A 12,502-nucleotide genomic window follows, 5' to 3' on the forward strand; every position below is an offset into this window, starting at 1 on the left:
TGTGCTCCGTGAACAGGCCCGCCCGTGGCCGGGATGGAGGGTGCCGGAGTGAGCCGGCCGCCCGCACGGGGAGGGAGGGCTCCTCCCCACCAACTCCTTGCTAAGGTGAGAGTCAGCCGTGACTTGGACACTCCGGTCACGGGGAGCTCTGACCCTCACACACGGCGTGGTGTTTAACTTTCTAGATCTGTTACGTACACGTAAATGCAGGTGCGTGCTTCTTTCCCTGGGCCTGTTTGCTTGGGGACTCACTCACAGAAGCAGAGTGTTCCTGCTGCTGGCAGTGAGCAGACCAGGCACACCGGGGCTCATGTTTTACTGCCCCTGCCTGGGGCCGTCTTGGCTTTGCGCTTGATCAGGGGGCTCGTCGCCGTGCGGGCAGAGACAGCTGATATCTGGGTTTTTTTTTAACCACTTTCGGGGGCTCCGAGTTCTACCTAGAAAATGTGATGGAAACCTTTCCTTTCCTCACAAAAGCGTCTCGGCCATGTCGTGTGGTTACCGCCCCTGCCCCCCGGTCGCCCACGAGAACGCCCCGATGCCGGTCTCTGCGTGAGGCCGTCTCGATCACCCTTCCGAGTTCCGAATTACGTGTTGTAATGGTGGCCCTGGCGTTTGGTTGAGTATCAGTGTTTCCTGGAAGAAACGTCATTTTTAAAGTGAGCTTGTCATTCTAAAACAGTTTAACATTCACAGAATCGTTGCAAAGCTCGGCGCGTAGAATCCCTGTGTGTCCTGCTCCCGTCCCCCCCTCTGTGACGTCTCGTGTGTTCGTCGCGGCCAGCGACCCAAGGCCGACACAAGCCTGTACCCCATGCGGATTGCCTCGGGGTTCCCCGAACGCCCCCCTGTGCTCCAGGAGGCCAGCAGGGTGGCAGATCTCCTTTGGCTCCCTGAGCTGTGACTGTGCCTCAGACTTTCTTGGTGACACAGACAGCTTCGAGGAGGGCCCATTGGGAATTGGTAGCGTGTCCCTCAGCCAGGGCTTGTCTGATGCTTTTCTCGTGAATGGACGGGCCGATGGGCCTGGGGACGAAGAGCCCAGGAGCCGAGTGCCATTCTCACCATGCCCTGTCACGGGATGTGCTGTCGGTGGGACTTAGTCAGTGCCGACCTTGACCGTGGTCCCCTGGCTCGTGGTGGTGTCCTCTGCAGAGCGCCTCTGTGCGCCTCCTCAGCAGCAGACGGTGTCCACATACGCGACGTGGCACCGCTCAGGGATGTGTCTGTGCCCGTTCGTTTAGTCGATCACCCGTTCATATCAATACGGACTCGCAGAGCTTATTGTGTACCTTGAGCTGTGATCCGATACTGCGTTGTTTATTTTTGTGCTTGGATCATTCCAGCTTTGGCCACTGGGCTCCCGAGTCCCTTCGACACGTCCCCATCATCTTCTGTAGGTACCTCTTCAGTTTCTGCTCTAGAAGATCCTGCAAGCTCATCTCGTGTATTTCCTGCCCCAGTTCTAGAATTAGCCGTTTCTCGGGGTGGGGGCCCCTTTTATCGGAGGTGGCGTTGCGGACGGAGGTCTGGCGCTGGGTGTGCTCGTTGCTGTCGAGGTGTCAGGGCCTGTTGACCTCTCAGCCACACGGCGAGGAGATGAATGTGAGTGTGAGTGTGTATGTGCGCTAACTCGCGTGCATACACACATCAGGAGTGTGTCCAGAGGTGACCGTCTGGGTCCCTGTTGAGTGAAATGTGAGTTCCTGCTGAATCGCAGCTGCAGCCCTTCGTCCTGGGGACACGCGAACACGCGGAGCCCCAGCCGCCCCCCGGGCCAGGGCGCCAGGGTGCTCGTCGGCCTCCGCCTGCTGGGAGGCGAACACTCGGTCGTCGTTGAGTGCTTTAGTGTGGGGGTCAGTGTCAGCATCGTGAAAACATGATGCACATGGGTTTCACCTTTTCACCATCCCTGGTCTGGGTGAGTGTTACTCTTAGTAAAGCGCGTTACCTGCCTATGCTTTTGCTAATCAACTCCCGAGCGTGCGATCTGCCAGAGTCGGGAAATCCTCGTAGCACGTGTGGGTGGAATGGCCCCGTGCGCTCTCGAAGCGGGTGGCTTGGGGTCCTGAACACAGACGCGCGCGTGGCAGGGACACGGAGCCGTGTCGCTCCCACAGGCAGGAGCCGCCTCACTCACCGCTTTTCCTTCTCTCCCCGTTTTCTCGTGCTGCCGATGGCTCCAGGCTCCGGGTCCGACACCGCCTTCTGAGATGCTCCTGGTCCCCAGGGTGCCGCTGGTGCTGCCGCTGCTGCTGCCTCTCTTGGGTTCTGCAGAAGCTCAGGTTAATCCAGGTAACTCAGCCATCGCTCGGCCGCCACTGGGAGGCTGGCCGGAGGGGGTCCACAGGGCCGCTTTCGTCGCCACCCCTTTTCCCTCCATGGTGACACGTGCCACAGCAGAGGCAGAAGCTACGAGTTCTCCCCACAGCCCTGTGGGACCTCGCGTGGGCGGGGCGTGAGGAGGGGGTGGGGGAAGCAGCCTTCGGCCCTGCACCCGGCGGAACCGGAGGGGGGCTGCAGAGGCCTGGCGGGCGGGCCCCTGCGGCTTGGCCATCCCCGTGTTCCGGCTGGCTCCGGCGTGCGCTCCCCTCGTGAGTCACGCTGTGCTTTGAGGAGCCTGGTCTGGTGGGGTCCCTGACACGTCATCTTTCCCGCAGGGTATGGCCATCTCAAAAGTGAATGTTTAAGTCTCCCCAATACTTTCCTTACACGTGTTTTTAACTTTAAACCTACACGCACAATGGCATCGCTTGTCTGTGCGCACGGTGATGGTGGTGACCAGCTATGCACAGGGGGGGCCGGGCCGGGCCTGGCTGGGAGTCCGCGGGCAGTGGCTCGTTGGGCGGGCCTGGGCAATTTGGCCGTGCGGGCAGTTTGGCTGTGCAGCCCCCGGGGCCTCATGTGGGTTTTCACAAAAACGCACAAGGCCAAGAACGTGAGCAGAGATGGGAGTGCTCGAGTCCCGTTTGTGAGCTCTCACTGGCCAAAGCAAGTCGCGTGGCCAAGCCCAGCTTTGGGGGGGTGGGGGGAGCGGGCACACACGTCACACGCGGGACGGTGAAGGATGGGGCCATCTGCCATTTTGCCACACGTGGAACTATAGGAAAGCGCGCATGGCATAAGATTCGTGTAAGCACGAATCTGACGAACCGAGCTCACCCGTCCGGGCAAGGGAGATGACCAGCTCCGCAAAGCCTCCCCACGCCCTGGCGGCCGTGCTCCCCGCCCTCACCCCGCAGCACCGGCACCCTGCTGTGCAGCCCCGGGAAGGGCACAGAAGCCGGGGAGAGGCTGCCTGCCTGGGCAGGACACATTTGCAGTCCCAGCAGCAGTGCACGAGGGTCCCTTTTCGCCACGTCCTCTCCAGCACTTGCCGTTTGCTGACTTTTGATGACGGCCATTCTGACAGGTGTGAGGCGATGTCTCATCGTGGTTTGATGTGCCGTTCCCTGATGATCAGAGAAGTCGAACATCTTTTCACGTACCTGTTGGCCATCTGTATGTCCCCTTTGGAAAAATGTCTATTCAGAACTTCTGCCCGCTTTTTAATGAGATTTTTTTGCTTTCGAGTTATATGAGTTCTTTATATATGTTGACTATTAACCCTCTGTCAGGTATGTGATTTGCAAACATTTCCCCAATCCAGGAGGCTGCCCTTTTCTCTGTTGATGGCAAAGCTTCCCTTTGCTGCGCGGAAGCTTTTTGGTTCGATGTGGTCCCACCTGTTGATTTTTGCTTTTGTTGCTTTTGCTTTTGGTGTCAGATCCAAAAAAACCATTGCCAAGACCTGTCAGAGAGCTTACCACCTGTGTTTTCTTCTAGGAGTTTCATGGTTTTGGGTCTCGTGTCCAAACATTTAATCCATTTTGAGTTAATGTGGTGTAAGATAGTGGTCGCGTTTCATGCTTTTGCATGTGGCTGTTGAGTTTTCCCAGCACCATTTATTGAAGAGACGGTCCTTTCCTCACGGTATATTCTTGGCTCCTTTACTGTTACTTAGTTGACCGTACAGGCCTGGGTTTATTTCTGGGTTCTCATTTCTGTTCCATTGAGCTATGTGTCTAAGCCAATTCTGTACTGTTTTGAGTACCGTAGCTTTGTGATGCGTTTTGAAATCAGGGAGCATGATGCCTCCAGCTTTGTTCTCCTTTCTCAAGATTACTTTGGCTATTTGGGTTTTTTTTTTTCTGGTTCCATACAAATTTTAGGGTTATTTGTTCTATGTCTGTGGGACTTGCCATTGGAGTTTTACTAGAGATTGCACTGAATCTATAGAGTGCTGTGGGCAGTGTGGACACTTAAACAATATTCATTCTACGATCCGGGAGCATGAAATATCTTTCCGTTTATTTGTGTCTTCTTTAACTGCGTTCATCAATGTCTTATAGTGTTCAATACACAGGTCTCTTACCTCCCTGTTTAAATTTATTTCTAGGTATTTTGATTCTTTTTGATGCAGTCATAAATGGGATTGTTTTCTTTATTTCTCTTTCTGACAGTTCATTATCAGTGGATAGAAATGCAACCGATTTTTGTGTATCGATTTCATCCCCTGTCACCTGGATGCAGGTTCCTTTTGCTCTCATATTCCAACAAATGTGGGACCAGGAAGTGCTAAGATTTGGACAGGCGAGAAGCATCCCTCAGCCCTCTGTCCAGGCTGCTCCCCAAGCTGGTTCTTCTTGACCCTGAGGTCTCACTGTAGACAGTGTGAGCAGCGTGTGTTGACGTCATGGTGCCGTGAAAACACCACGTCAACGAAGATCAAGAGGTCTAGAATCCCGGTCCAGCTCTGTCCCTGTCTGGCTTTGTGACTAGAGGCCAATCTCTGTGCCTCGCTTTGCTCACTTATAAAACGAGGGGAATGAGTTGCTGTGTGCACGTCGTAGGGTTACTGCAGGGGAGCCGAATGAGACGGGGCGTCAACGGGCTTTGGAAGGTTATACGCAGATATCGAGGGTTTGGATCTGTTACTTTTGGAAGGGAAGGAAGTTAAAATAACCCAACGCCATGAAACAATGGTTTCTGTCAAGCAGACGATGGAGGAGAAAAGAGAAAAGAGTGACCATTATGGTCCCTTGGGATCCCCAAGAGGGACTCCCGTTACCTTTGGAGAGTGGGGGGTTCTGGCAACCTTGAACTCCGGTCATTCTGACTCCAGAGGGACACAGGGCCCTGTGCCAGGCCGAGCATATAGGTGACAGTATTTTTCTGGGAGAATGGTGCGATCGTTGACTTGGCCCTTGGTCGTAGCCAACAGACCTCCGGAGACCTGGACTGGCCGCCCAGACCTTTTTGGTGGTTTGAACACAAACCCAGTAAAGTAAAAGTTAAGACATTCAAAAGAGTGAGGTTTTTTGTTTGTTTGTTTGTTTGTTTGTTCGTTTGTTTGGGGCGTTAAGTAAGAGGCTATGAGGTGTTAAAAATATGTGACTCTTTTCCTGCTTTGCAGGTGTTTGTGACTTTGCTCATCGTCCCCGTGCCACGCCGATGCTCTCTTGGATCCTTGTGCCCACGCCCAGCCCAGTGCGTGGCTGTGCCCGGACGACAGGCGCTGGGGGGAGGAGAAGCCAGGAAGGGAGGGGTCAGGGTGCCCAGCTGCTCTGAGTTTTTCTGCAGAAAAGGATCTAAATTAGGCCGCGTGTGACGTGATCTCACTGAGATGCTGGGAGCTGAGGAGGGGCCCGTGGAGTATCCTCCCTTTAAGTGATGGAAACAACAAGCGAGCAGGGGGCTGGCGGACGCAAGTCCCCGGGCTGCAGGGCTGACGGCACATCTTCTAGGGTCCGAGGGCAGGCACGACACAGCCTCCGCGCACGCCCTGAAGGCCTGGAGGACCCACGCAGCCCCCTGGACGTGGAGGACCCACGCGGCCCCCCAGCCCCGACGGGACCCCTTGGAGCAGACCTGAACAGCAGAGCCGTCCGGCACAGCCTGCGGGGCATCGTGGGAGCAGGGCCCACGTCTCAGCTTTAGTCGGATCACCCGTCCTTGCTGGACTAGGTCACGGCAGCCTGGGGTGGAAGAAGGAGGGCTGGGGGCCAGGAGGCCCGAACCCCAGTGCTGGCCACACGAGTCGGCTGTGCACCCCGAGCAAGTCAGTTCACCCCCCAGGCCACAGAGGTCTGGGCGGCAGCGTGGGGCCGTCACGGGGGCTGGGGTTGTGAAGGCCCTGCCCGGCCCCGAAGCCCTGTGGCCACAGACACTCTAGGGTCCCCCTCCCACTGGGTCTCATAGTCCCTGTGCCCAGGGAGGCCGGTGACACGCATTTTACCTTTGTATATGTCGTAAACCCCATAATGCGTTATTATTTTTGTTTAAATAGTCCATTAGCACTTAGGGAGATGTAAATTACACGGAAAACCGTCCTGTATGTTTACTGCGTAATTGCTGTCTCCAAGGGGACGTTCGCTGTCATCTTTACCTTTGGTCCTCTGGCCACGCTGAAATTTTTCTCTTTGTCCCTGCTTTAAGCAGTTGGATTGTGGTTTTCTTCGTAGTATGGTGTTTTTCTTTCTGGTATGGTTTTCTTCATGTTTCTTGTGCTTTAGGTCGTCGAGCTTCTTGGGCTTAGAATTCTCGGCGAATTTGAAAGCATTTCCAGCGTATTTCGGTCAGACAGTGTTCTGTCTTGGTCCCTCCTCTGCTTCAAGGAACCCGCCTGTACGTGTGCTGGGAGGTTCGCATCGTTTCGCGTCTCATGATATTCTGTTGTTAGTTTGCTCCTTGGCTGGTTTTCTGTCTCGATTCATTCAGACAGTGTCTGCCGATGTCTAAGTTTGCGAATCTCTCCCCCCACGTGTCAGCTGCCTTTGGTCCCGTCCCGCACACTCTCGTTTCGACACCAAGGTCCGGTTTCCATACCGGGCCCACGCACGGCGCTGCTGGGGCCAGAGCCGAACGCTCCGCTCCATCCTAGGCGAGCCTGCTGGTTCCGGTTCTGCTCCACAGCCTCGTGGCCCGGATCACAGGGTCCCTGGCGGTGCTGGGGACAGGCGCCACGGTGGGAGCAGATTAGACGTGCACACCTGCTGATCAGGGAGCAGGGATGGGCCACGGCGTTCCTGCCGGTCGTGGTACAGCGCTGGCCACTGTGGACCAAAGCCTGGGTTTGGCCGAGGGTCAGTGCTTGGGCGATTGGGTGGCCGTGAGTTTGGAGGCAGGACCAGGAGAGAAGGCCGAGAGAGGCGGGGGGTCCGTCGGCGTGGAGGGACCCGGGAGGCGGGAGGCCGCGGGCGCCAGCCATCGCCTGCTCCACAGCCCCTGACTAAGGCGCGCCCCCTGCTGTCTCTTGGTCCAGCCGCATGCCGCTACCCTCTGGGCATGTCAGGAGGCCGCATTCCCGACGAGGACATCTCAGCCTCCAGCCAGTGGTCGGAGTCCACAGCTGCCAAGTACGGAAGGTGAGGCTGGACGCCATGGCCAGCCTGGGCTCCGTTTGGACGGGCTTCCTGGCACAGACCCTGCCCCGGGGGCCGGTGAAGGAAGGCAGGGGCAGTGGGGGCTGCGGGACTGGGCAAGGACGTCCCAGGGCGAGGGTCGGGCCGGCCGGTCTGGAGACCCCTCCCCGCCGGCAGGAGCCCCACACGCAGCATGGGGCCTGCGCCGAGCAGAGGCTTCCCGCCTTCTCCCTGAGGCTGCGGGGCAGCTGTGGGGTGCAGATTGGGCAGGAGCCTGGGGGTCAGGGACCGTGCTGTCCGCAGTGGGGTCCGAGAGACAACACCTGCAGTGCTCAGCGTGGGGCCCTGGGCGGACAGCGCGGCCGCTGCCGGGTCCCTCTCTGTCACGGACCCCCACGGAGGAGGCCGTCTCGTCCCCACGCAGAGGCGGGCTCCTCGTGGTCACGTATCGGGGCCCCTGAAACCACAAGCCTCCGTCAAAGCGCCCCACTTGCCAGGGCCCAGGGCCCCCCTGGAGCCTAATTGTCTGGCGCGAAGCACTGGTTCTGTTAAGACAGAGGCACCATGAGACTGCACCCCGGTACACGCCCCCGAGGGGAGCCGCGGTCGGCGGGTGGAAGGGGTGACGGTGAGGAGGTGACGGCGTGAGCAAGGCCACCTGCCAGGGAGTGGGGGCCTGGCGCCGGGCTCCCCAGTGCCGCGGGTCCTCTCGCTGGGGGCTCGGCCTGGACGCACTCCAGCCACTGTCCCCAGGACAGGGCGGCTGAGGTCCCACCCACCCCCTCCCCGCACCCCGCTTCTCCAGGCTGGACTCGGAGGAGGCGGACGGAGCCTGGTGTCCCGAGGCCCCGGTGGAGCCAGACGACCTGAAGGAGTTCCTGCAGATCGACCTGCACGCCCTGCACTTTATCACCCTGGTGGGGACCCAGGGCCGCCACGCGGGGGGCCACGGCATCGAGTTCGCCCCCATGTACAAGATCAATTACAGCCGGGACGGCACTCGCTGGATCCCCTGGCGGAACCGGCATGGGAAGCAGGTGGGGGGGACGTCCCGACCCCAGGGGCCAGGGCCACCCGGCCCAGGAAGCACACAGGCTGCCGGGCGTCCGCGGACCTCGCGTGCCCTCGGAAACGTGACCGGGCGGGGTGCGTGGGGGTCGAGGGCACCCATGGGGCCCCCCAGGCAGCTGTGCGGGTTCATCCTGCCCCTGGCTTAAGAGAGAGGGCCCCGCAGGGGTGGGGACGTGAGGAGGGGGGGCCAGCGTCACTTCACTGCACGCCCCCCTCACCCAGGTGCTGGACGGGAACAGTAACCCCTACGACATCCTCCTCAAGGACCTGGAGCCGCCCATCGTGGCCAGATTCGTCCGCTTCATTCCCGTCACGGACCACTCCACGAACGTGTGCATGCGGGTGGAGCTGTACGGCTGCGTCTGGCTCGGTAGGTCCCGGGAGAGGGCGCCCGGACAGCCCGTCCCGAGCCCGGCCTGGGAAGAAAGGGGGTCACACGTAGCCCCTCGTCCGGTGACCCCGCTGGTTAGAGTAACGGCAGGAACGTTATCCGCCAGGGCTTGGTGCCCGTGCTGGCAGGGCTGTGGGCCAGTGACTGCTGACCGCGACCACGGACAGCTCCTCGGCGGGGCCCCCGTGGGCCCGTGGAGTCCCGGTGGACATGCTGCCCTGGCGGCACCTTGGAGCCGCGGGTGGCTCCCTGGGGTGGTCGGTCTGAGCGGCAGGCGCTGACCATCTGTGTCTCCTCGGCAGACGGCTTGGTGTCATACAACGCCCCCGCTGGACAGCAGTTTGTGCTCCCTGGCGGTGCCGTCATTTACCTGAACGATTCTGTCTACGATGGAGCCGTCGGGTACAGGTAAACTCTGGGAACTCTGGTCCTCAGAATGGGGACATCACCACGAAACAGAATCACATTTTATCATGGCTTGGGGTCAATAATCAGCCGGCCGGTGTTGATTCAGACCCTGTGCTGGGCAGTGTGAGATAAGGTAGATGAAGAGAAACACGTGGTCCTCATTTGCCGGGAACGCAGAGCCCAGGGTGGGGACACGAAGCAGTGACAGGGAGGCGACGAAGGGCACGGAGCTCAGCCCACTCCGGGCTGTGGCTCTGAGAACGGCAGCCGAATTTGCCGACCCTTGAAACAGGATTTGTGGTCTGACGCGGGAATGGCCCGCTTGTGGAGACGAAGGGCCAGGGGGATCAAAGTCAAAAGTGTGATGAACGAGACGGGTCGAGGATTTCGGGAGGAACGTCCCCACGACTAGATGGAGGGGAGAAAGGGGCAGTGAGGCTGCCACAGACGAGGACAGTCACTGGAGCCGAGGACGTGGGTCGGAGAGCACAGGAGAGAAGCAGGGCAGGGACGAGGGTGGCCTGGCTGTCATGAGGCTACGGCTGGGGACAGCAGGACCCGTGGAGGGCGAGGTGCAGGGATGGTCCTCGCCTGCGTCTTCGCCACCTCCCGCCCACTGCCACGCCCCTGTCCCTCTCAGCTCCGTCTCTATCCGCTGACGCCGGCCTGACAGGGGGCGAGGCGGGGTGAGGCCAGACTGGACAGGGGTGGCCGGTGGTTGAGATGGGGAGGCTGGCATGTCTCAGGGACAGGAGTGTGGAATCTCAGCGACTCCCTGGCTCAGGCGCGAGGGACAAGCGGCCACCCCAGCTGGGAATGACAGGTCTTTACTCACCCGTGGTTAGGATTGCAAGGGGCTTGGCGGCCACGGTGGGTGTTCAGCGTACTGGGGCCACCGGTCCTCCATCAGGAGGCCCACAGTCACGAGCGGGGCTGGACCAGGATGGGGTCACGGCGTGGGCTGTGGGCAGGGATGTCCGTGTGTGCTCTGTGCTCAGGAAAGCAGGGGCCAGAGGGGGAGGCACAGCTCTGGGAGCAAGGACACCTGGCCAGGTGATAATCTGCTTCCTGTTTGCTGCGGGGCTTGTGCGATGAACAGAGCTAAGCACCTGTACAGGTGAGGACCTAGACACACACATAGGTGATTGATTATCTGATCGGAGGGCCGGTGAAAGCATGACGGAACAGGCGAAGCAGGAATAGCCCTAGCTGGTGCATGGACGTGTCCCAGGCAAAGGGTCTTGCAGTGGCATTTCGGCAGAGGGAGTAGCCCGGCTGTAGAGTCTGAAGGGAAGGCCAGCAGTGGCTCGTCAGCCACGGCTGCACTCGTGTGACAAAGTGCAGGCCAGGCACCACAAGGCAGATGACTCAGGCTTTGGGGGAACGTGAATGTCAGGAGGGGTGGTGACTAAGGGCCACGCCACGGTGTGGCTGTGGTGGCAAGAATGACGAGGGACATTTGCTTAGGTGGCATCTGCCATGTGGCAGGACGTGGCTGATGAAACACGGCAGTCCAGCTGACTGGATTCAACGAGTGTGTTTCGTGTGCTCACTACGCGGCTGGTACTTCCAGAGACGGGGAGAAGCACAGTCCACAGGAAGGGGGGCCCGGGTGGAGAGTAGGGGCGCGAGGCGATAGGACACGAGCTCAGGGGACTGGCGGGACAGTCGCGTGGTGAGGTAAGGCAGGCGACCGGACTGTGGCTCCGCCTCCGAGGGAAGGCAGAAAGCTGTCAGGGACTCGGACGCAGCGGCTCCGATCACTGCCCGAGGCAGCGTGACGTCGGGGTGGGGCGGCCGAGCGCTGGGTGGGGCGGCCGAGCGCTGGGTGGGGCGGCCGAGCGCTGGGCGGACACAGGGAAACGTGCACTGTGAAGACGTCTCATCACAGGCAGCGCGGAAATACCGTCGACGGTTTCGCTCCTGGAGGGGTCGGCACCAAATATTTTGTAAAATTCACATCTGTGAAACTCTAACTTCTCTGCCGACGCAGGATAAATGTGTGTCCACACGGTAAAATATCTTTGGTTTTGCGTAATCCTCCAACCTCCAAGGCAGCGGCTTTTACAGAGCCAGGAGAAGGGGCGGTGACAGCCCTGCCCCCAGCGGGTCACTGACCACAGGTCCCTCTCTCCCCGCCCCTCCTCCGCAAGCAGCATGACCGAAGGGCTGGGCCAGTTGACGGACGGGGTGTCCGGCCTGGACGACTTCACGCAGACGCACGAGTACCACGTGTGGCCTGGCTACGACTACGTGGGCTGGAGGAACGAGAGCGCCACCGATGGCTATGTCGAGATCGTGTTTGAATTCGACCGCGTCAGGAATTTCACCACCATGAAGGTCAGGGGGCACGGGTGGGGGTCTCGGGGAAGCCGGGGCCGCGGGTGGGGGCTGGGAAGGCGCCTGGGGTGCTGCCCGCAGAACCGCCACAGACAGCCCCGCGGCTCACGCACAAGTGGGTTTCCCGGTCCGGCCTCTCGTCACGGGCGCACAAGGCCTTGGACGAGGCCACTGTTCCTCTCTGCTTCTGTCATCATCGTCCCAACAGCGGAGGTGACATGTCCCTTAGATGCAGTCCCTACGGTCCTTGATCCCTCTAAGGCCTGTGAAAATGGCGTTCCTCCTTTCAATTCCAGAAGAAAGAAAAGTAACTTTAGGGTCAAGAATTATTCTGTTTTTAACAACACAGCCGTACGATATACTTTTAATAGGTTTTTGCGCAGGGAGGGGCCACAGAGGCAAAAGGGCTGAGGGCCCTGGTGGCCACTGTGTGTCCCTGCCGCGCTCCCCGGGGCGGCTGCTCCTGCGGGCAGGTGGCTCATTGCGACTGATTCCCGAAGCGGGGGGCGGGGGGCTGGTCTCTGACCCACTCCACGGTCCTGAGCGTTTCCTCCAGCCACAGCGCTGGCCCCTCGCGGGAGGAGCTCCAGCTCTCTGCCCCAGAGCTCGTACCTGCGGTGGCCGTCGGCATGTGTCCGGCTCTCGCTGGGCCTCAGGCTGCTCTAGGCCGTGGCTCTGCTATCTGGTCTCTGTACCTGACACTTACTATGTGCCAGCTCTGTAGGTGTCTACGGGTGAGCGAGTCATAATGTCCCGTTGCCTGCAGTCACCAAGGTCTCTGCCACCGGGGGTGGAGGGAGGCAGGACGATGGACAGGAGTAAGACCCTGGCAAACAGCCTCGTCCTAACTATAAAGAGCACTTGAAGGAGAGACGGGGCGAGGCAGGAC

At 59.6% G+C, this 12,502-nt stretch overlaps 1 protein-coding gene across 1 annotated transcript in view; it reads left to right on the forward strand.

The window, feature by feature from the left end:
- Positions 1–12,502, forward strand: part of DDR2 (discoidin domain receptor tyrosine kinase 2) — a 44,041-nt gene that overhangs the window by 16,419 nt on the left and 15,120 nt on the right. The window contains exons 2-7 of the mRNA XM_023521502.1: positions 2,187–2,295; positions 7,304–7,406; positions 8,209–8,440; positions 8,697–8,844; positions 9,168–9,273; positions 11,430–11,627. Of these exons, the coding sequence (XP_023377270.1) occupies positions 2,187–2,295; positions 7,304–7,406; positions 8,209–8,440; positions 8,697–8,844; positions 9,168–9,273; positions 11,430–11,627 (896 nt within the window). The remainder of the gene's footprint in view (positions 1–2,186; positions 2,296–7,303; positions 7,407–8,208; positions 8,441–8,696; positions 8,845–9,167; positions 9,274–11,429; positions 11,628–12,502) is intronic.

The sequence above is a fragment of the Pteropus vampyrus genome, unplaced genomic scaffold (assembly GCF_000151845.1).
Source record: "Pteropus vampyrus isolate Shadow unplaced genomic scaffold, Pvam_2.0 Scaffold304, whole genome shotgun sequence".
In the NCBI taxonomy this organism is placed as follows: domain Eukaryota; kingdom Metazoa; phylum Chordata; class Mammalia; order Chiroptera; family Pteropodidae; genus Pteropus; species Pteropus vampyrus.